Below are 21,107 nucleotides of genomic sequence, written 5' to 3'. Positions count from 1 at the left end.
CGTGAATTTGTTTGATGCTGTGGATATAAAACCTACAAGCATACACTTGTCACTACTGACCTATATTGTGCCTCCAATTCTAAATTTCCATAATTCTGTGCTTTAACCTGACAATTCTGTTTTGTGAACCAAAATGAAGTAACTCTGTTATAAAATAAAATTTATTTTAATTAGAAAATTATATATTCTATAGTAGTTTATGTGTGCGGGCAAAAAAATTAATTTTCCTTTTACCCTTCTAAATTCTCTGCCTGGACTAATAATCAAATTGATATGAGACACATTAATAGGAGAAAATGACAAAATTTATTATGGATGTGTATATGGGGGTCGATAAGAATGTGGGACCCAAAGATCTGGCAATTGAGGCTTATATGCCATCTTGAGCCAAGGAGAAGGGGTGGTTGTGGTTTGGGCCTTCAAAAGGCAGGAAGGCAATTCACATGGAGATGGAAAAGCAAACGTTTGGTAAATAAATGTTTGCTGGCCATCTTTAACAATGGGACACAGAAAGGACTTTAATCAAACAGGCCTTGCTAGGTCCCCCCTGTCTCCCCCACCCCTCTACCCTTAGTCTATCACACACTAGTTCCTGTTAAATTATTGTTATGTATGATGATAACTTTCCTCCTGGAGCAGGTCCTCTATCTAAATTCTTTTAGGTAGTTAGGGGGAAGGTCAAAGGTTTTTCCTGAGTCTTTCTTTTCTTAAGAATAACCAGCTTAAAATAATCCATATCCCAAAAGGCCTGTTTTGGGATGGCAAACTCTGCTTCTCCTCATATGTTAATATGTTGAGGGGAGGAGAAATGAAATAGTGAGAAGTTATAGAAAATTGAATTCACCCATTAAACCAAATGACTCTAGTCAAATGAAATGAGAAACTTTTAGTACTTTTGCCCAATGATTGCCCACAAAAGTAGTGTCCCACATGGCCTAAGATTGGGAATTGGGTGGAGAGTTGATTTTATAAAGATTTTCCTCATTTCTGATCACCTAATTAATGGACGGTATTGGCTCCCTTCTTCATCTACACTTCTGGACAATGGTATACTTCCCTTTCTTTATGCTGGTTCCCCATGAATAACCTTTATCCAAAAGCTGTTTCCCAGCTGATAGCCAGATTTCACCTTCATAACTTCTCTGGTAGTGATGGGTCCCCTCAGAGAGTGACCTGCTGATAGCTGTCTTGGAAAACTGTCCTGAGACAACTTCAGAGTATAATCGGGGACTTTGCAAGAGGTATGTGTTTAGTGAGGTGCTGGGACTCAAAGTCCTGGGGTAGTCACCTTAGAAAAAATTGAACTCCTGACCAGTTGGCAGTTATTCTCAAATATCTTGGCTCCAGACAGTTCCAGAAGGGAATTCCAGAAGGAAAACTGATAGTTTGATCTCTCTGAGGTCATTGTTGGCAGTGCTCTCAAAGTCAGAGGGGCCGTTGCTTCCCAGAACAGATTTGATTTGCTTTTAACTGGTTTTGGTTCATTACTTCAGACTCTGAGAACCCACAGCAGGGAATGTTTTGTTTGTTTATTTTGGCTTGACAGAGAATTCACTGGAGATGGGGAACTCTGACTGGGTTACTTGCACAATACAGAAATGCACGAAAGAATACAGCCAAGCCCTGCATCGCCTGGCCTTCCTTGTCCATTGGGTCTACACCACCTTCCCTTCCTGCCTCCTTCAGAAGGATTCGTTCTCCTGCCGTTATTTCACACTCTCAACAGAATGGTGTTCTCCAAGCTCACTGACCTGAGTGGTTGAGCTCCAGAATGCTAAGACTGTAATTTTATGTTGGAAACCCCATATCCCCAGACTCTGGCTCCTTCCCAAAAATGGGCCCTGGGTGTAGTGCTCTGCTGTGAGGAAACTGCTCAGCTGCCCTCCGTGGCTGTGTAACTGTGGATGGCATCTGAGAGGGTTTGGCTTGAGCTCATTCCATTAACCTCATATTTCCTTAGATCAGACTCATTCTTTTGTGCTGGCATTTGGCTTTCTGGTAGTTTAGACTAATTGTACAGCTATTAATTCTTTTTATTAATGCTTTTAATTAATGAAGCTAGATAGCTCCTGATGACTGTGGCATTCACACCTTTCCTTTGTGCAGCTACTTGTATTTTTTAGAACTCTCTTCTGCATTAGCCCCTAGAAGGCAGACAGTGCAAACGGCAGTGCTCAGTGAAGGAAGCTCAGCGTTCCATATACCACCTGAAATTCAACTTGAGGTTTCTGCACAAGCTAGGAGATTTTCTGAGGTGTATGTAAGTCATTATTAAAATTAAAAAATTAAATAAGGACCTCAAAGAAGAAAACAAACCTAAGCAGTAAGAATTCATATCTTAACTTGAAAGATATTTCTTTGGTCCAACCACTATAAATCCCTCCATGCATATGAGGTCTTCACAGCTCAAAGGGATGGGGACTTTGAGATCCTAGTGATCTATTCATTTAAGAAAAAACAAGTGTTTTATTTAAAGCCCTGGGTGATTATGGTTTCAAATAATTAATTCCTACAGAAGCCGTAGACCACGTGTGTCACCTCATCTTCTATGTCAAATAAACATCTGTTTGTTTCTGTTTCATTATACTTTTGTTGTAAGTGCCTTAGCAAAGAAGCCTGTAAATATACAGCACAGCAAGACCTGTCTTCGTCATATAAGTGCTGGTGCCTTCCCGGCCTCTTTATTCCTCCAGGTGAATTTCTTCAGAAGGGGGTGTTGTAGCCTAATTATGGGTTAACTTAAAACACAGTACACCTAAATATATTGCAGCAGACATTTCATTTATTCTCCTCTTGCCTATTTCTGCTTGTATTAAACATGGTTCTCCCTGAGCTCAAAATAGAACGAGATATTGCTGACACCTATGCTCCCCAAAACAATGTTCCAGAGGCAAACATGCCCAAGAAAAAAGATGCAATAGAAAAACAAGAATGAGCAGTGAGAATAAAAGCCCTTATAAAAAGGCGTGCTTAAATAAAATTAATTCATATTGACTTGGATGAAGAGATAAATGTTTCTCTTTTACATTCCCAGAGTGTTCATAAACCAGAAATGAATCCACTGTGTTTTCTGAACATGAGTTAATATATTTTCTAACTGGAAATTGTTTACCAAAATATTATCTATTTCCAAAGACTGAAGTTACCCTGGAAAGGATTTAAGTGCTGCCCAGTTTTGGGTGGTATGTGTACAGTCCTCACATAATGCATTGTCCTGGGATTGGCATTCCTCCAGGCACCCTTTTGTAAATCACAGTTTCAGACCTACTTTACCCCACAGCCTGGGGCTAATTCTCTTCCATGCATTTCCCCCCAGCGTTGTTCATTTTTCTTTCTTGGGTTCTTATACCATTGAACATTAAAAGTTTCCTCTTTGAGTTAAGATATAAGAAGAATTCTTGGCCAAGAAAATTGTTATACATTTGAGTTTTTAAATTGCTGTAGGAAAACACAAAGAATATTCTGCTGTTTACTTATTACAGTGTTAAAAAGCAAAACCAAAAATCCTGATGGTCTTCCTTATGAAACTATTCTCTCTGCCTGTCTCTGTAATCGTAACTTTAAAGGCAAGGTAAAGAGACCTAATGTCAGCCTTTGGTCCTCAACATGCTTTGCCTTTTTTCTTTCCTTCATACATTTGCTCTCTCGGGCCCTATATGTGATGCTCCTCCTTTCTTCCCCACAAGCCTTAATTCCCTCAAGGTCCAATTCAAATCTTTTCCCTCCGTGAAGTCTTTATCTGCCCCAACTCTCACCAATGAGGTTACTTATGTTCTCCTGTATCATTTTGACATTTGAACATATTCTCTGTTTAAATGATTCTCCAAGTGTTTCAGGTATACATCTATTCTCTTGTGAGACTAAGTTCTCTGAGAGTAGATCTTATTCTGTCCTATTCCCCATAAAGCTGAGACTAGTAAATAGGATAGTGCCAAATTAAAAGTTTCGAATTTGGACCTTCAACCTTATTTCATGATATTGCAGGAGATAATATTTCAGAGGGTTCTCTAGATAAAAAATGTAGTCGCTTTTCTATGGGAACTTAAGTTTGCATAGTACCAGCCAGTTGAATAGGCCTAGTATCTCTTTTTTCATTTAGTCAACAAATATATCCTCTTTTGTGGGTCAGGTGCCATGCTAGGCACCGGGAACAAAACAAACTGATGGTCAAGTGGGGAAACAGGCTGTGGGCACAAGGTCAAATAGGTGTATAATTACACATTGTAATAAATGCTACCAAGCAAATGAACAAGGACTGTGGGGATAGTGACAGGTGGGGACTTTAGATTAAATGAGAAGATCTCCCCAAGTAAATGGTTTTAAATTGGACGTGAAAAATGAGAAGAGGACAATTGGCCAAAGTGCTCAGGAAGGGCTGTCAAGCCGAGTGAACACCAAGAGCTGAGTTCCTGAGGAAGGAAGTGGTGTGATGCATTTAAGGAAGAGAAAGGAAGGTGATAGGCTGCGGGGTGGGGGCTCAGGGACAGCAGTAGGAGGTGAGCTTAGAGACTGAGCCCTGTCCTTGCTTGGCCTTGTAATGGGAAGCAGGGGGTGATATTTTGAATGCAACTAGAAGCTACTCAAGTGTTTTAAGCATGAATGTGGCTTATCCAATTTACATTGACCAAAAGATCACCCTGGAGAATGTTTGGGAGGAGGAAAGCTTGGAAAAGGTTTACCCAGTTAGGATGCTGTTTGTAATAATCTAGGAGAGAGGATTACTAAGGTAGAAAGAAATGGACACGAATTTGAGAAATTTTGGAAATAGAACCAGTAACACTGAGTAGTGGGTTGGGAATGGGGAACAAGGAAAAGTGACACAGACGCACTCCCAGCATTTCCTTTCCTGGAATGAGGAAGATTGGCACAGGAGCAAGTTCTCTTGGGGCTGGATTGATTCTGAGCCTGGCAGGCTGGATTCTGGAGTGTGAGGAACACAAGCTTTGGTTTGTGGATTTTAATTATTCAACTCAAATACCTTTTTTAACTCTCCCTGAGGGCTAAAAGAGGTGCTGCTGCAAGCTCACCAGAAAAATGTCTGGACTGGGGTGGGACCTCGGCCAGACAGCTGTGCTTCTGTTCCACTGAACTTGAATGCATAATGTAAAGAAAAGAACACCAGGCTTTCTTCTGAAAATCACACCTGAAGACGTTGAACTAGGTTTATTGTTTGTTTGTTGTTAGTTTGAGAATTAGGTGAGAAATACTTGTTTTTTTAAAGTGAATATAATTAGAGGTACAAGCATATTGATTTGGAAAAATTAGAATAGGATGTTAATATGAGGGAAAGGAAGTTAAGACTCATAGGCAATAATCATGTCTTGTTCTGTAATCATTTCTTGCACAGAATGTTAGCTATTTTAAGTCCACTGTACTTTTGAAATTCCTTAGGTAGTTACTTTTGGTTTAGAGCAGATTAAAGAAATTTAAAAACAAAACGTTTGCAAATTTCATAATACTGTAGCAGCTGTCAAATGAAGGTAGCTATTATTTGCTGACATAAAAAAAGGTACATTGTTCAATGTGAAGCAAAAGTTGAACTGGTTTGTAGTATATCCTGATTTCATAAATTGTGAACCATGTAATATATAATAGTAAATAATATATGCTTCTGGGTAAAGATTGGAAAGATCCATGCACATTAAAATGTTAACAATGGTTGTTTCGTGGTGGTGACATTCCAGGGAACTTAGAAAAAAAGACTTTATTCTGGAAACATTTAAACATATACACCAGTAAACCAAGTAACATAATAAACCATCATGTACTCATAACCAACCAAGCTGGTTTCATTTCTACCTCACACTCCCTCACACCCTTCTGCCTGTATTATTTTGAAAGGAATCCCAGACATTTCATTCATAAATATCAGTATGTAACCTTTTTTAGTATAATAACAATTACATTATCACATTAATAATCTTAGTGCTATTATATTAATATCAAATATTCAGTGTTCAGATTTCCAAATAGTTCATAATGGTCATAAATGTTTTTTTGGTTTCATTTTACATTGCAGTCCAATTGTTGGAATCAGTAAGCAAATTAAGTTTCATACACAGCGATTAGTTGATATGAGGTATGTCAAAAAATACTATGATCGTTTAAATAAAAAAAATTACAGTAAAAGACACATTGACATTAATCCCCATCAAAATACTCCCCCTTGCTTCAAACACACTTATCCCATCATTCTTATTACTTTCTGAAGCAGTTCTGGAATTCCTCTTTCGTGAATGTCTTTACAAGCATTTAAGAAATGATGTGCATAGAAAATGGCCAGAGAAATGGGCAAACGGTTTCACCCTACATCATGACAACGCTCACTGTCACACATCACTTCTGGTACAGCAATTTCTGTCAAATGAAAACATTATGGTGTGTCCTCATCCACCTTATTCACCGGGTCTGGCACCGTGCAACTTCTGGCTCTGACCCAAAGTCAAAATGACCATGAAAGGTAAAAGTTTTGAATAGATTCAGGATATCGAGGCAGCCATGACAGCACAATTAAAGACACTCACAAAAGAGGACTTCCAGAACTGCTTCTGAAAGTGGCAAGAACGGTGGGATAAGTATGTTTGAAGCGAGGGGGCGTATTTTGAGGTTGATTAATGGCAATGTGTCTTTTACTGTAATAATTTTTTTTAAATTTAAACATTCACCGTATTTTGTGATCATACCTCACATGTCATTTAAGCCTCTCTTAAGCAATAGGTTTCCTCCATCTTTCTCTGTATTTCCCTCATGCAGTTTCTTTATTCAAGAAATTAGATCACTTGTCCTACAGAGTTTAAAATATAAATTTTGCTGAGTTCCATTTTATTGCTAAGTGGTTTCCCACTGCATGCATAAGCCACAATTTGTTAATCCATTCACCTAACATTTGGGTTGTTTTTAGCTTTTGGAAATTACAAGTAAGATTGCTATGAGCGTTCATGTACAAGTTTTGTGTGGGTACATAAATGCCTAGGGGTGGAATGGCTGGCCTATCTGGTAGGTAATGTTTAAACTTTTAAGAGACTGCCAAAATGTTTTCCAAAGTGGTTTTAGCCTTTTATGTTCCTATACCAACGTAGCAGTGCTCCAATTGTTCCATGTCCTTGCCAACACTTGGTATGGTCAGTTGATAAAATTGTAACCATTCTAATGGGAGTACAGTGGTGTCTGCTTGTGGTTTTAATGAACATCATCCTAATGACTAATAAGTGTCTTTTCATTTGCTTGGTTGTAATCCTTGTGTCTTCTTTGGTGAAGTGTCTGTTCAAATTTAACCGGTTTTGTATTTAGTTGTTTGTCTTCTTATTGTTGAGTTCTAAAGATTATTTATGTATTTTGGATATATATTCTTTATCAGGTGTTTGTTTTTCAATTTTTTTTTCTAGGCTGTGGTTTGTCTTTTCATTTGCTTGACAATGAGTTTGGAAGAGCAGAAGTTTTTAATTTTATTTTTTTTTAAGATTTTATTGGGAAATGGGAACAGGACTTTATTGGGGAACAGTGTGCACTTCCAGGACTTTTCTCCAAGTCAAGTTGTTGTCCTTTCAATCTTAGTTGTGGAGGGTTCTGTTCAGCTTCAAGTTGTTGTTCTTTCAGTCTTAGTTGTGGAGGGTGCAGCTCAGCTCCAGGTCCAGTTGCCGTTGCTAGTTGCAGGGGGCACAGCCCACCATCCCTTGCGGGAGTCGAACCGGCAACCTTGTGGTTGAGAGGACACGCTCCAACCAACTGAGCCATCCGGGAGCTCAGCGGCAGCTCAGCTCAAGGTGCCGTGTTCAATTTTAGTTGCAGGGCGCTGCCCACCATCCCTTGCGGGACTCGAGGAATTGAGAAGTTTTTAATTTTGATGAAGTCTAGTTTGTTAAATTTTTTCCTTTCTGGCTTATGTTATTTTGTGTCTTATAATTTTTAAATATTAAAATAGATAATCAAAGAGATAGATGCAATGGAATATTATCCAGTGATTAAAAACAAATGTGTTATCAGATCACAAAAAAGACATGGAAGAACCTTAAATGCACATTACTAAGTGAAAGAAGCCAATCCAAAAAGGTTGCATACTGTAGGATTCCTTCTGTATGACATTCTGGAAAACGCAAAACTATGGAGACAGTAAGATCAGTGGTTGCCAAGGGCTTGGAGATGGGGAGAGAGAGATTAACAGGTGGAACATAGAAGACACTTAGGGCAGTGAAACTATTCTGTGTAATACTGTAATGGTAGCTACATGTCATTATACATTTATCAAAATCCATAGAATGTTCAACACTAAGAGTGAACCCTAAGGTAAATTGTGGACTTTAGTTAATAATAATGATCCATAATGGCTCATCAATTGGAATAAATGTTCCATACTAATGCAAGATGTTAGTAGGGAAATTGAGGGTGAGGAGAGTAGTAGATGGGAATTCTCTGTACTTTATGTTCAGTTTTTTTCTATAAACTTAAAACTGCTCCAAAAAAATAGCCTGTTAATTTGAAAGAAAAAGGAAGGGTGGGGAGATGTCTTTGAATGATAAGAAAGCCTAATGATTTTAGAGTCAGTCAAGCCCTCCATGTTGAAGATATTTGGCATTTCGGACTAACAGCTAGTGGTGACCTTCCCCCTTACTTACCTCTTTGTTGGTGCATCACCTTTCTTCAGCTCACTAGAGATTTAACTTTAGGGTTTTTTTTTTATTTCTCTCTTCACCTTTCTACATGCAATCAGTTGTCACATTTGCCAAGTGTCTTTCTGCAGTGCTCTTTCCGTCTTTGTTTTCTACTTCCCTCAACTGCACCCAAATTAAGGCTCTCATTATCCCTGAACTGGACTTTCAGCAAGGCTTCTGAATGAATTCACTTCTTGTCTCCTAAGCTTTTCTGGTCCTATATGGAATGTTATCTCATTCCTCATGTCCAGACTCTGTACCATTATCCAGGGTCATCTAATAATTCCAGTATTGTCCTCTTTACAGCAACAAGAGGACGTAACAGTGAGTGACCTCAAGTGTCACGCATGTCTCCACCTGCCCCCATTCTGTATTCTTAGGGCAATGTTCCAAGATTGTGAGCCACGACTGCAGTGTTCCCTAAAGACTCCCTCTCTAAATGGAGAGGCTTGAAGTTCATTATCAAGAGTAAAGACTGTCAAGTCCTAATAAGCTTGGTCAATTTACTAATATGAACGATTCAGAAAATCAGGATCAAGCAGTAGAAGTTACACAGCAACTACCAGCACCACTAACACGCAATAAAAGATAGTGAGTCAAGTAAATACTGGAACTGAAATAAAAGGAGAGAAGAATATAAACAACAAAACGATCAGGGAGGACTTTAAGTTCATGCAGGAAATGGCTGGTCCATCACACAAAGGAAGAACAGCAGCAGCTAAGCATTCTGTTTTACTTTGTTGTGTAAAAGCATTACACCCTGCAGTCTAGAGCCATTATAAAATTTATAGACTTGGACTTTGTTTTTTCACATACTGCATTCCTGAGGAATCATTTATAAAACCTGCTTTTTCTCTAGGCTGTCAACTTTTCAGGAAAACTGAACTTCAAAAAAGAGTCTTAACTTTTCCCAAACAGAATCTTACACAATCCAAACCTTGTTAAAATAAACACCCTGGCCTAGATTTATACTCAAGGATGACTTGTTACCGAGATTGCGTACTCAAAGGACATTTTGTAAGAGTGGAAACATGCAGACGATGCTCAGAGCCTTTTCAGATGTTTGTATATACAATTTTGTCCTATTCTATCCCCTGTGAAATTAATACTGATTCAACAGTGTTCCAAGGTGATAACCTTGGTACAAAACACTATGGCCACTTTCCAGAACTATTCTTTTGTCTAAGTACATTTAGCCTTTCAATAAGTTCCAAATCACTCAGGCCACAAGGTCCTGAGCTCTTGTGTTTTCACAGTACTGGTTTCTTCCTTCTCTTTTTAAGGTGTTTGCCTCATTGTTATGACCCTTTCTTCTCTTTCTGCCTTAAAGTGGAAGCACTTACTTTCTTCTCATTGTTTGAAGTTGGAATGTGTGTGAGGCCTCCTAGGTTGAGGCAGGGTGGGTCCCAATCCTAGTAACTGAACCCTGAGTATTGACCATGGTGAGCCACTAGACAGGGGTTTCTCTCCGTGCAAACTCCATGTGAGCTGTGCCCAGAACCGTAACTCTGTTCACTGTCATTAGTTTTTGTCATCTCAGTAATAGCCATATATCTGTATGGTGTAGTAGTTGTCAAGTTAACTTTCCCATATTCTTTTTATAGGTGAGGAAAGGAAATCTTGGAGATATTAAATAACTTGACTGAGTTCTCTTAACTGGAATACTGACTTTCAGATTTCAAAACTCTTTCTACCAGATGAGCAAAATGAAATCTGAGGAAATTAGTGATTCTGTTTTTAGAAGTATTTTGTTCTAATACATGAGATTTTGAATATTCTGAAGATAAATAGAACCTGGTGACTCTAAGAAGCCAGATTCAACAACTGATTCAAAAACAGTTTAAAATGAGTAAGAGGGGAGTCTCCTTGAGGCATGACTGAGGTCTTACTTAATCTTGCATCTCAAACACTGTCTTAGGAGAGAAGTGAGAGGCAGGAAAGAGGGAGGAAGGAGGGGAGAGCAGGGAAGGGTGCGGATGACAGGGGCCGCCCCAGCATTACCATTTTGTTTTTGTATGTTCCTTGTTTTCGGATTTTCACCCTTCTGTGACTGTAATGAATATCTTATGTATACACTTTTTCTGTATTTGGGGTACTTTTCACAGGAAAAAGCTTATGACATGAGGCATGTAGAATAAGCCATGTATAGGAGGGCTAAAAGCCTAATGCTGTTTTGTAACTAAAGTTAGAGTTAACAGCATAAGAATAGCTTGAAGTTGATGTTAGTAGAGATACTGATTTTGATATTGCCCAAAATACTGATTAGTAAATAATGCTTATCTTAGTTAACTAGGGCAATAGCTTGCACTAATCAGAATTACAATTTTTGTCCAAAAATATTTCAGATGCAAAAGCAAAAGTCCCTATACACACTCAGGAGGCACCTGAAATATTAATTTGAGTAACTTAAATAATGATATAACTTGACACTATCATCCCTCCAAAACCCATCACTTTATCACTTTCTTTCAAGGAGTAACACTTGACTGGCAAGATCTGACCTAATAAATCAGAGTATTGGTAGTCATTGGGAACTTTCCCCTCTATTTGTAACTTAAGACTGACAAAGTAGTAGAAGCATTTTGGGTTTTTTGTTTTTAATTATAATTAATAAAAGAACACAGCATGTCCAGAAGAGGAAAACACATACCTACGTTCTCATTTGCTTCTGGATTAGGAGTTAACTTTTTCAAGAATGACCCGCAAAAGTTTTGTATAGCTTTGTTGGCAATATAAAATGGTGAAGCAATAGCTGCAGAAATTATTACAACTTTCCCATCTGCTCCATAATAAGATGAAGGGCCATCAATTTTGAATTTTGTATGATTGCCAATGACCTTAATTTTTATGTTTGAGCTTTGGTGATTGGCCACACCACCCAATCTACACAGTGCATTAATACCTCGAAAGGAACTATTTATTTCTGCCCTTTGTGGAAATGCACCTTTATCAGGGCATTTTGACTCTCTTTATGGTCCTTTGGTAACATCCACTTGCATTAAAGGACTTAGTCTTTAGAACTATTTCCCTTCCATTTCTAATTGCTGGTTATGTAGTGAACCGATATGCTAATTAGCTGATAAAAAAATCCTTATTTTAGACCTAGCTTCATGCCTTTTTCACGGGGGATAGAAAAATAGCATAGAGAGCTAATGGGATAGAGTAGGAAGAACACAGGCTTTGGGGTCCGTCAGAAAAATCAAGATGTAGGGTATAATCAAAGAACTACCTGTGCCACTAATTACTGATTTGACCTTCAGGACCTAACCTAAGGTCTCCGAGGCAAAGTACAGTGGTGATGATAATGGCCATTCCATAACTTCACAGAGTTAAGTGAGGATTGTGCCTGTGAAAAACTTTGAAAATTGTGAGTTTCTAAACAAATATTTGTGATTTCTAGATTCTATTGCCTTTTTTAAGGACAACTTTATTGAGATAAAACTCACATACGTGATTACAGATAACAGTCCTGTATTATAAACTTCAAAGTTGCCAAGAGACTAGATCTTAATTGTTCCCACAACAAAAAAGAAATGATAATTATGTGACATCACAGAGGTGTTCTCTCCGGCTACAGTAATAATCATATTGCAATATATAAATGTATGAAATCAACAGGTTGTACACCTTAAACTTACATGATGTTATATATGTCAATTATATCTCAATAACAATACATTTTTTAAAACTCATGTACCATACATTTCATCCATTTAAAGTGTACAATTCAATGGATTTTAGTATAGTCACAGATACGTACAACCATCATAAGCACAGTCAGTTTTAGAATATCTTTATTCTCTAAAAATGAAACCCCCACATCCTTTAGCTACCACCTCACTATCCCCCTCCATTGCCTTTTTAAATTCCTACTTTGTATTTATTTACAGAGGTTCTTGAATAATTTTAAGAATTAAATAAGATTACTTGTGGATGACATTAAAATACTGTTTTCTGTGAAGAGAGTCTCTCAGGGCTTTTTAGCTAATGCTCTAAGTGTATTGGCAGGGTGACGGGTGGGGAGCTGAGTGTTAATAAATGATACTGTGAGGAAGATTACAATTCCCAATCCAGTTCTATTTTAAGAGGCAGAAAAAATGAGTACTCACTGTTATTATTGAAAGCTGGGTGCCATGGAGCAGCTCAGTGCAGTGGGGTACATCTGTGGGAAGGCTGGGGAGGAACCGTGGACTGATGTCTATACTGAGAAGGTGGATGAGAACTTCCCCCTTTTACTCAGAAGCAAGAGGTTCCAAATCTAAGGAAATCTGTGTTATCAGAAAGCTGATTTTACTTTTCCTTAACTTCCTAAACATGAGTTTGACTTCATTCAGCAGAGTGACAAGGAAAGAAAGAAAGAAGAGAAAGGAAAAGAGTTACTCCTGAAGCCCCTTTGCTTTCCGTAGAGTGGCGCTGTTGAGGCACAGTCACACTCTGTGTGTGGTGTCGACTGGTAAAAAGAAACTCAAACTCGGTCTCCTTTTTGTTCCAGGTCGCCAGATCCCACCCTTAGACCCCCATGAAAATGGTAACAATGGAGCAATCAAACTTGGGAAGCAAACCACGCAAGCCAGCCGTCGGTGCTGCTGACCAGGGCCACAACCCACTGTACTTGAAGAAGCCAGAGCCACCTCCCCATGCACTGCTGAAGGACCTCCGTTCTTGGTGGCCTGGCACCTCAATTAGAGAGAAGTGAGCACTCTGGCTTGGCATCCTAGAAGACCTGCCGGGAATGGGACAGGAAATGTCCTTGGAAAAGGATTTGAGGAAACTCTGGAAAAATCCACCACATCGCCTTTCATGCATGAAACGCACACGGGAGGGAATGGAGTTAGGTAATAAGTATAGTTGAGTTTTTGTTAAAAACTTAAAAATATTCTCAATTTGTACAAAAATCTTACTGGCTTATTTTGTGTGAGATTTTAAAGTGGCGTCCATTCTGATTTCCTGTGTTCCCTAGCCAAATTCCAGTAACTTCTTCAGTGCCATTGCTTTTGTTACCTAACCAGCCTTCACTGAAAGGTTAATTTAATTTTATTTAATTTACCTTTCAGTGGAATATAATTGGACCATCACTCAAACTGTAGACTTGAGCTGTTATAGAAGTGGAAAAAGGTGTATTAGAAACTGTTGTCTACATCTCTGACTTTTACTTGATCAACATTTTTCTAAGTTTTGGTCATTTATAAACAAACAAGCCAAATCTGACTAAAAATATTGCATGTAATTTTGGGATTTGGGAGGTCTAGTTTGGAAGAGTCGTTTAAGTAGTTACTGTATAAGCATGACAGATGTAGGATGTAAATATTATTCCAGAGACCACTTGGCATGTATCACTTCCACGGCAATAAATCCCTACTCTCTTAGAGAGGTTTAATGCACAGAATATTATTTTACTAAGAGAATATGTGATAGTGTCATGTCTTGGGGGAGGAATTAACTGGAGGACATTTGAGTCTATATCATAGGGCAAACTTCTAATAATAGCAATTAATAACAGGTTACAGAAAAGCAGCCAAGGAAAGTACCAGCACCTTAAGATTCTAGACCCCCAACTGCAAAATTGGAGAAAGGATGTGAGAAGATGCCAAACCTGGGGAGGTAGGTATTAGGGCTAATAACAGGTCTAACTCTGGAATGCCAATTAACTGACAATAGGCTTTAAGGAAACCTTCCTTTTCAAGTTCCCTGTCTGCTCAGTTAATAAAGATATAAGAATCCAAAGGCAGTAAAGGGAGAATAGGCATGGAGAGGAAGAAAAGCTATTTCCATTCCGAATTCAAATCCTATTACTATTCTAACTTCCATAAAAACTTGGGATCAAGAAGCAGTGGTTTTCCTATTGTGGCTTATGCTGGGAGGTGATTCTTAAAGGAAATTCCGACCCGTGCCTTTTGTTGTGGCTAAGAAACTATAAAAGAATGGTCTCAGAAATGGTTAATCATGCAGAGTGGTCCAGCCAGTACCTTCTTTGCTATGAACATTAAAGAGCCTGCAAACATTTATTGAAAACCGACAATGTAAAAGCCAGGAGAGAGACCATGCGCTGATTACAGACCTCAAACTCTGAGTAACTCAGTGCGAGTTGGCGCTTCACAGTCTTGTCAGGGCTGTGCCCTCTGTGCTCTTGACACATAGACACTGAATCCTGCCATTGATAAAAAGGAAGAGTCCTTGAGAGACTAAAGCCAAGTTTATAGTTCTTTATGTGGACAGTAATCAAGAAAACAGGCGGAAATCACAGATTAAGGTTTTTTAACTTAAGACTATGTTGTCAATTTGATGTTCTTACTGTTTCACCCAACTTGCAAGAGTAGTTTGACAATCTTAGAATGTGAAGGCTGGAAACATTTATTTTGGGTTCACGAGTGCCTCTGAGCATTCCCAGACAGGTACCTCAAAAAATGTTAGCAAGTGGCATTTAGATGTCTTGGCAGGGCCTTTGCAGGGGTTTTTAGGATTTTCTCCATATTTTCAACATTACTTGCTAACATGATTCTGCTTGCAGGCCAAGCAATTAGCATGACTCTTTCCAAAGTTCAAAAATTTGGGATGAAAATTGAAATGGCCTTCCCAGGTGACATGCAAGCTTATTTTGTAAACTTTCCTCATCCACCTGTCCATGAGAACCTGGGTTCATCTCTAGACAGCCTTTCAGGTTGCCTAGCTAGGTTGGTATGCATCCCAGTGGAGTTACGCAGCTTTGGGCTGGGTCTCTGGTGGTTGCATCCTGCATAAAATGTCTGGTATTATCCACATGTAAGAGATAACTACGAACAAGCCCATGGTTTTATTTCAGAAATACATGAGGGTGTGAAGCCACTCTTTTCTTGTTCTGTACTGCCTTCCCTATTCAAGCCAGTCAGATGAGAACATATATAATAATCATTACTTGGAGCAATGAGTGAAGAAAGTAGGTGGCACTTGGGCACACAAGCCTTCATATAAACAGTCTTTTCTGCAGATAGATGTTGGAGCCTTGCCCAGGCTTTCTTATCTTCCTTTATTCTGTCTTGAGATTACTTTCTGGCTGTTCTAATAATTGAACTATAACCAAGTAATAGTATGTAAAGGCCTGGAAATTACTGTTGCTCCAAATGTCTAGTAGCTTCATGTGATGTAGATTCGTCCACATAATTTCCCCAAATTTGCTCTTTTTTCTCTGTTTTTTTTTTCTTCTTTCATGTGCGGTATGTTTATATGTGTAAATATGTTTTCATATTTGTTACGCCAACATATAATCCATTTCACTGGCTGAGTTTGGCTCATGACTGTGTGTTATATAATGTAGGCATAAGTTGTCATTGGGATTATTGCCCAGTGGAAAGCCATAAGATGGCAGTAGAATTATGCAAACTTTTTTTGTAGGTACATAAGTGACTTGCCATTTTATAATTGAAAATGGTACACTAGGGTGCTGAATATGACGTTACCTTGTAGACTATGAAAGGTTGAAGACTTAAAACTATAACCTTTAGCCAACAAAAGGGCTGTGCCCCAATAAGAATTGAATTCATTTTCTGAGGGAGGTTTGGATGACTGAAGTACTTCCTCTAAGATCAAGGAATATGGCATGTGATGCCTCATTGAGGTCCTTTTAGGGACTCCACTTGTCATGGCTTTGTAATGCTCATAGCAAGTTGAATAATGAGCTAGCTTATAAAAGAAAAGTCTCTGAGCTGTATTCAGACCTGTTTGTTATCTAGTTTACTCTTTCAACCATCATCGTTGAAACCAGACCCAGTGATCCAATGTCAGTGCTCTGTTGTGTAAACCACTTCTTTTTTCTCGTGTTTTTATAAAGGGCTTCTGTCTGGGCTGGACCCAGTTCTCGCATATAGAAGATGCCGCTGCAGGCAATTACGACCTTTCCACCTTGTATCCTATAGTAAAGCATTGTCTCAACATCGCCCAATTGTATCTGTTATTTTTGGTTTAACGCACATTGATTTATACTAATAAATATTTTAAGTTTTACCAAATTTGTCTTTTTCTTACTATAATGTTCAGTAGAATACTTTTTAAAAAAATTACAGTCACCTCAGAATAAAGAATGGTGATTCCTCAGAGAAACTTGTGTACCTGTACATATAAAGACAGACATAAAGATGTGCACTGGCACTGTACAATAGCACAACATTGTCTTCTAATGAAATCGATAAATAAAAGGTGGCATAGCCACATGATGAAAACAATGGGTAACTAAAATGAATGCAAGATCTATCATGCATCAACATATATCTCAAAACAGAATGTGAAGTGCAGGGTGACCATACTGCACTCTCCTCGGGGAGCCACTCTCATAGTGGTATGCATGAGTGGAGTCCACAGCCTGACCAACAGGGCTGTGGCCCCGGCTGAGTGAATAAGGCAAGCTGAATAAATACAAAAGCATGCAAATTAACACAAAACAATAACGTATGTTGTTTACCAATATGTCTGTAAAACTAGAGGAAGAAGTAAAAGGAAAAACATCAGCTTCATGGTGGTGGGGAGGTAGGGAAGTAAACAGGATCAGGGAGGGAAACAGAGGGCATTTAACTATCAGTTATTTTTATTTAGTTCATGATAGAAAAACCTGATGCCAATATGACAAAATGATAGCATTTGGTACTTTCAAAGTGTTTTATTAGTCTTTATATTTTGCTGTATTAATTTTTTTCAGAGATAGGATATGGAGACAAACAATGAAGGATTAGACTGACTTCTTAAATATGCCAGAAGGATTTCATAAGTGTAACCACCAACTTAATGTGCTCAGTACATTTTATGAGGTTACTTATTCCCATTCCTTCATCATTTCAGCTACTCCCACCTGCCCACCAGCACACACATCCTTTGTCATACACACTTGTGGATCTTATGATTTCTCTGACAGCTTCATTTGATGCCGAGATGAACAAGGGGAAAAGGATGTGGAGAGGGAGGAAAGCAGTGTCATATTCTCAGCATTCGAATCACACTACCCAAAGCATGTGCTGGGAAAGCATATGCTTTCCATATACATAATCAAGCAAGAAAAAGAAAACAAAACCCACAATCACCAAGAGACCCAGTGTTCTGATTGTGTAGGAAAACACTAAGGAGTGGTTACCTATATATGACAATTTGGGGAACACTTTCTGTTTAGGTAAGGATTGTCAGGGCCTGATGGTTAGGAGAGGAGGGAGACCTCATCCTAATCCCATGAGTATCCATCTCCAGGAATGTCTTCTCTAAAGTTTCAAGACACACTACAGCAATGTGTAGTTTAACAGGCTGCTTGTACAACTATGAAGCTATATTTTCCCCTCCTTTCCAGTGTTTATTAAAAAAACCAAACAGTAACACCACGCATTGGCAGTATACTGAAAATGGGCAGTCTCATACACGTTGATCAGCATATAAATTGGTACAAGCTTTCTAGAAAGTAGTCTGACAATAGGTACTTAAAACATTTGAAAAGATCATATCCTATGACCCACTAATCGTGTTTTTCTATTTCTAGGAATTAAGTAGATGTGTTTGTGTGTGTGGGTGTGTATGTGTATACACATATATGTATACATATACGTATGTACTTGTCATGCAGGGACTCAGTTCCCACTCCCCGCACAAGAACATAGGATATGGTGAAGCCAAAAAGGAACACCAACGAAGCCATAGATAGGGGAGTCATACCACTATATTCTCCCTGGGGGCTGGTCGAGACACAAAAGCAAACATCCGCCAGTACCCCAACAAGGGGTCTATCTGCACCCGTCTCACGAGCGGCCAGGCAAGACACAGGAAGTAGGATCCACATGATCCACAATCCTCTATCCACGCTTGCTAACTACACTTGCTAGCCGCAATCTGCGTCCGCTTCTCTGCCAACCAACCAACCAACCCGACTTGCTAGCTGCAATCAGCGCTTGAGAGCATAGCCATGGCAGTTATATTAGTGGCTAATGGCTAACTGGTTACAGCCGATCGCCATCTAGTCACAGCTGATGGCCATCTACTACCTGAGCCAGCACCTTTCCACGTGAGGTCAGGAACCTGGAAAGTGCTCTCCTGGCTCTGTCCCCACAGTACTATATATAATATACATGTTATCTATTACTGCATAACATGTTCATCCAAAATTTAGTGGCTTAAAACAATAAACACCTATTATTTTACAGTTTGTGTGGGCAGGATTTTGAGAATGGCTTAGCTGAGTGATTCTGAAGCATGGTTTCTAATAGGTTGAATTGTGATGTCAGCTGGGGCTGCAGCATCTTAAGCCTTGACTGACTGACTCCCTCACATGGCTATTGGCAGGAGGCCTTATTTCCTTGCCAGGTGGGAACTCTCCATAGGTTGCTTGAGTGACCTCATAATGTGGTAGCTGGCTAGCACAGGTTTAATTAATTAGTGATATGCACATATTAAGGTGTTTGCCCAGTATCATTTATAGTAATGGAAAGTTGGAATATCCAAATGTCATATTATAGGAAATTGGCAGTGGAATGTTTAACAGATTAATATCTCTAGGCCTCAGTTTCCTCCCATATAAATGCAGAAAACAATTTATGTGCACACTTGTCCACAATTCTGGAATCCAAAAAGCTTCGTGAGTGGAGAGATTTTTTTTCTAAGTTTGATACGAACTCATTTGGCAGTAAAACGAGATCTGAACTGATGTAATAGTCATTTTTTTACCCAAATAAGGGTGACTTTGCTGGATGTTCTGTAATAGATGTACTATATTACTTTAATAAAATTCAAACAAAATTCTGAATTCTGGAAACATCTGTCCCCAAGTTGTCACAATGAGAACATGCATGTGAAAAGGAGGTCTGCCTGCCCTGGAGCTCCAGGCAACCACAGGGGGCGCTGTTTACACGGATGTCAACACTTGCGCTGCTTCCTGTCACACAAATAGTGGGCTGTAGGGGTTTCACTCTACAGAAGCCCTTCTTATGGTCCTGGCACACAGCACATGCTCAAAAACAATAATAGCTAACGCGAATATAGCAACTTGCTATATGCCAGGTACTGTGCTTGGTGGTTTACATTATATTACCTCTTTTTATTTTCACAACTCCCTTTATGAGGTAGATAATGTTATCTTCATTGTACTGATGAGAAAACAGAGACAAGGAGTTTAGAGACCCAAGACTATGGACTAGTAAGAAAGACAGAAGTAAAATGTTAGTTACTATTATTTTCTCCTTTTTTAAATTAAATTTTATAACAATTTTTTTATTGAGCTATACTTGACATAGTTTCAGACATACAGGCATACAATATAATGATTTGATATTTGTACATATTGCAAAACAGTCATCACAATAAGTCTAGTTAGGGTGGCCAGTTATCTCAGTGGTTAGAGCGTGGTGCCAATAACACCAAGGTTGCCGGTTTGATCCCTACATGGGCCACTGTGAGCTGTACCCTCCTTAAAAAAAGGAAAAAAAAAAAGTTTAGTTAACATCCATCACCACACATAATTGCAAAGTTTTTTTCTTGTGATGAGAACTTTTAAGATTTACTTAGTAACTTTCTAATATACAATACAGTATTATTAACTATAGTCATCGTGCTGTACATTAGATGCCCAGGACTTACTTATTTTATAGCTGGAAGTTTGCACCTGTTGACCCCCTTTATCCATTCCATCCCCCCTCTCCAACTGCCTCTGGCAACAATCTTCAATTTATTCTGGCTTTTTTCAATCAATATACAGTATTTTGGAACTCTTTCCATGCATATCAGCATACAGATGTACTTTAAACTTTTAAATGGCTGCATAATCATCATGATAATTAGCATTTATTGAACATTTGCAATTTGCCACACTGTTCTAAGTACTTCCATTTTATCTTTTCTTACTCTGATCATAATAAGTACTATAAATGTAAAGAAATGAGGAAAAGGAAATCCTTGTTCACTGAATATTTCCTGTGAGCTAAATATTTTCAAATTCTACCTTATTTTATCCATGAAACAATCTGAGAAGGATGCACAATTGAAGGAGAATGGAGAGCTTAACTGACTATCTCAGTTTTAAACTGTTAGTAAGCAGGGTATCCCCATTTATGCCCAGCCCATGCTACCATTCTTTCATCTTAGGAGGAAGTGTTGGCTGGGGAGCTAAGGGTTAACCAGCTCAGGCTGACAGAGCTGAATCACTCTATTAACTAGATTTGCTGGTTTCAGTGAACTATTATCTGATTTCAAACTGCTGGAGTGACACTCCTGGACCCCACAGTTCAGGCAGCTTGATTTATCTTTTCCATATCACTGACCTCCATGTTGACACCATTGTTCAGCCCTGACTGAAATTCCTAACTGGCTCTTTGAAATGACTTCTGCATGAGGGTCCAGCAATTCTGACCTTGTAGTGAGACAGGTTAGTTAACATGTTGTTAGACAGACAGGAAGGTCCCTGGTGAAATAAACAAAAGAGCCATTTTCTAAAACTCCAGGTTCTGAAGTAACTCATTCACTCCA

The 21,107-nt window shown here is 38.8% G+C and overlaps 1 protein-coding gene across 4 annotated transcripts in view; it reads left to right on the top strand.

Annotated features, from left to right (window-relative positions):
- RAB31 (RAB31, member RAS oncogene family) overlaps nt 1-16,630 on the top strand; it is a 121,925-nt gene extending 105,295 nt beyond the window's left edge. For 3 of the 4 annotated variants that reach the window (XM_074340376.2, XM_074340375.2, XM_074340374.2), the window contains one exon: nt 1,547-13,134. In XM_074340376.2, the coding sequence (XP_074196477.1) occupies nt 1,547-1,755 (209 nt within the window). In that variant the 3' untranslated portion in view covers nt 1,756-13,134. The other variant, XM_019712606.3, reaches the window with a different exon arrangement.
- The last annotated feature ends 4,477 nt before the right edge of the window (nt 16,631-21,107 follow it).

The sequence above is a fragment of the Rhinolophus sinicus genome, chromosome 4 (assembly GCF_057876585.1).
Source record: "Rhinolophus sinicus isolate RSI-liver-muscle chromosome 4, RSI-T2T, whole genome shotgun sequence".
Lineage (NCBI taxonomy): Eukaryota > Metazoa > Chordata > Mammalia > Chiroptera > Rhinolophidae > Rhinolophus > Rhinolophus sinicus.
The sequence above is the reverse complement of the archived record's forward strand: the minus strand, read 5'-3'. Positions and strand labels throughout refer to the sequence as shown.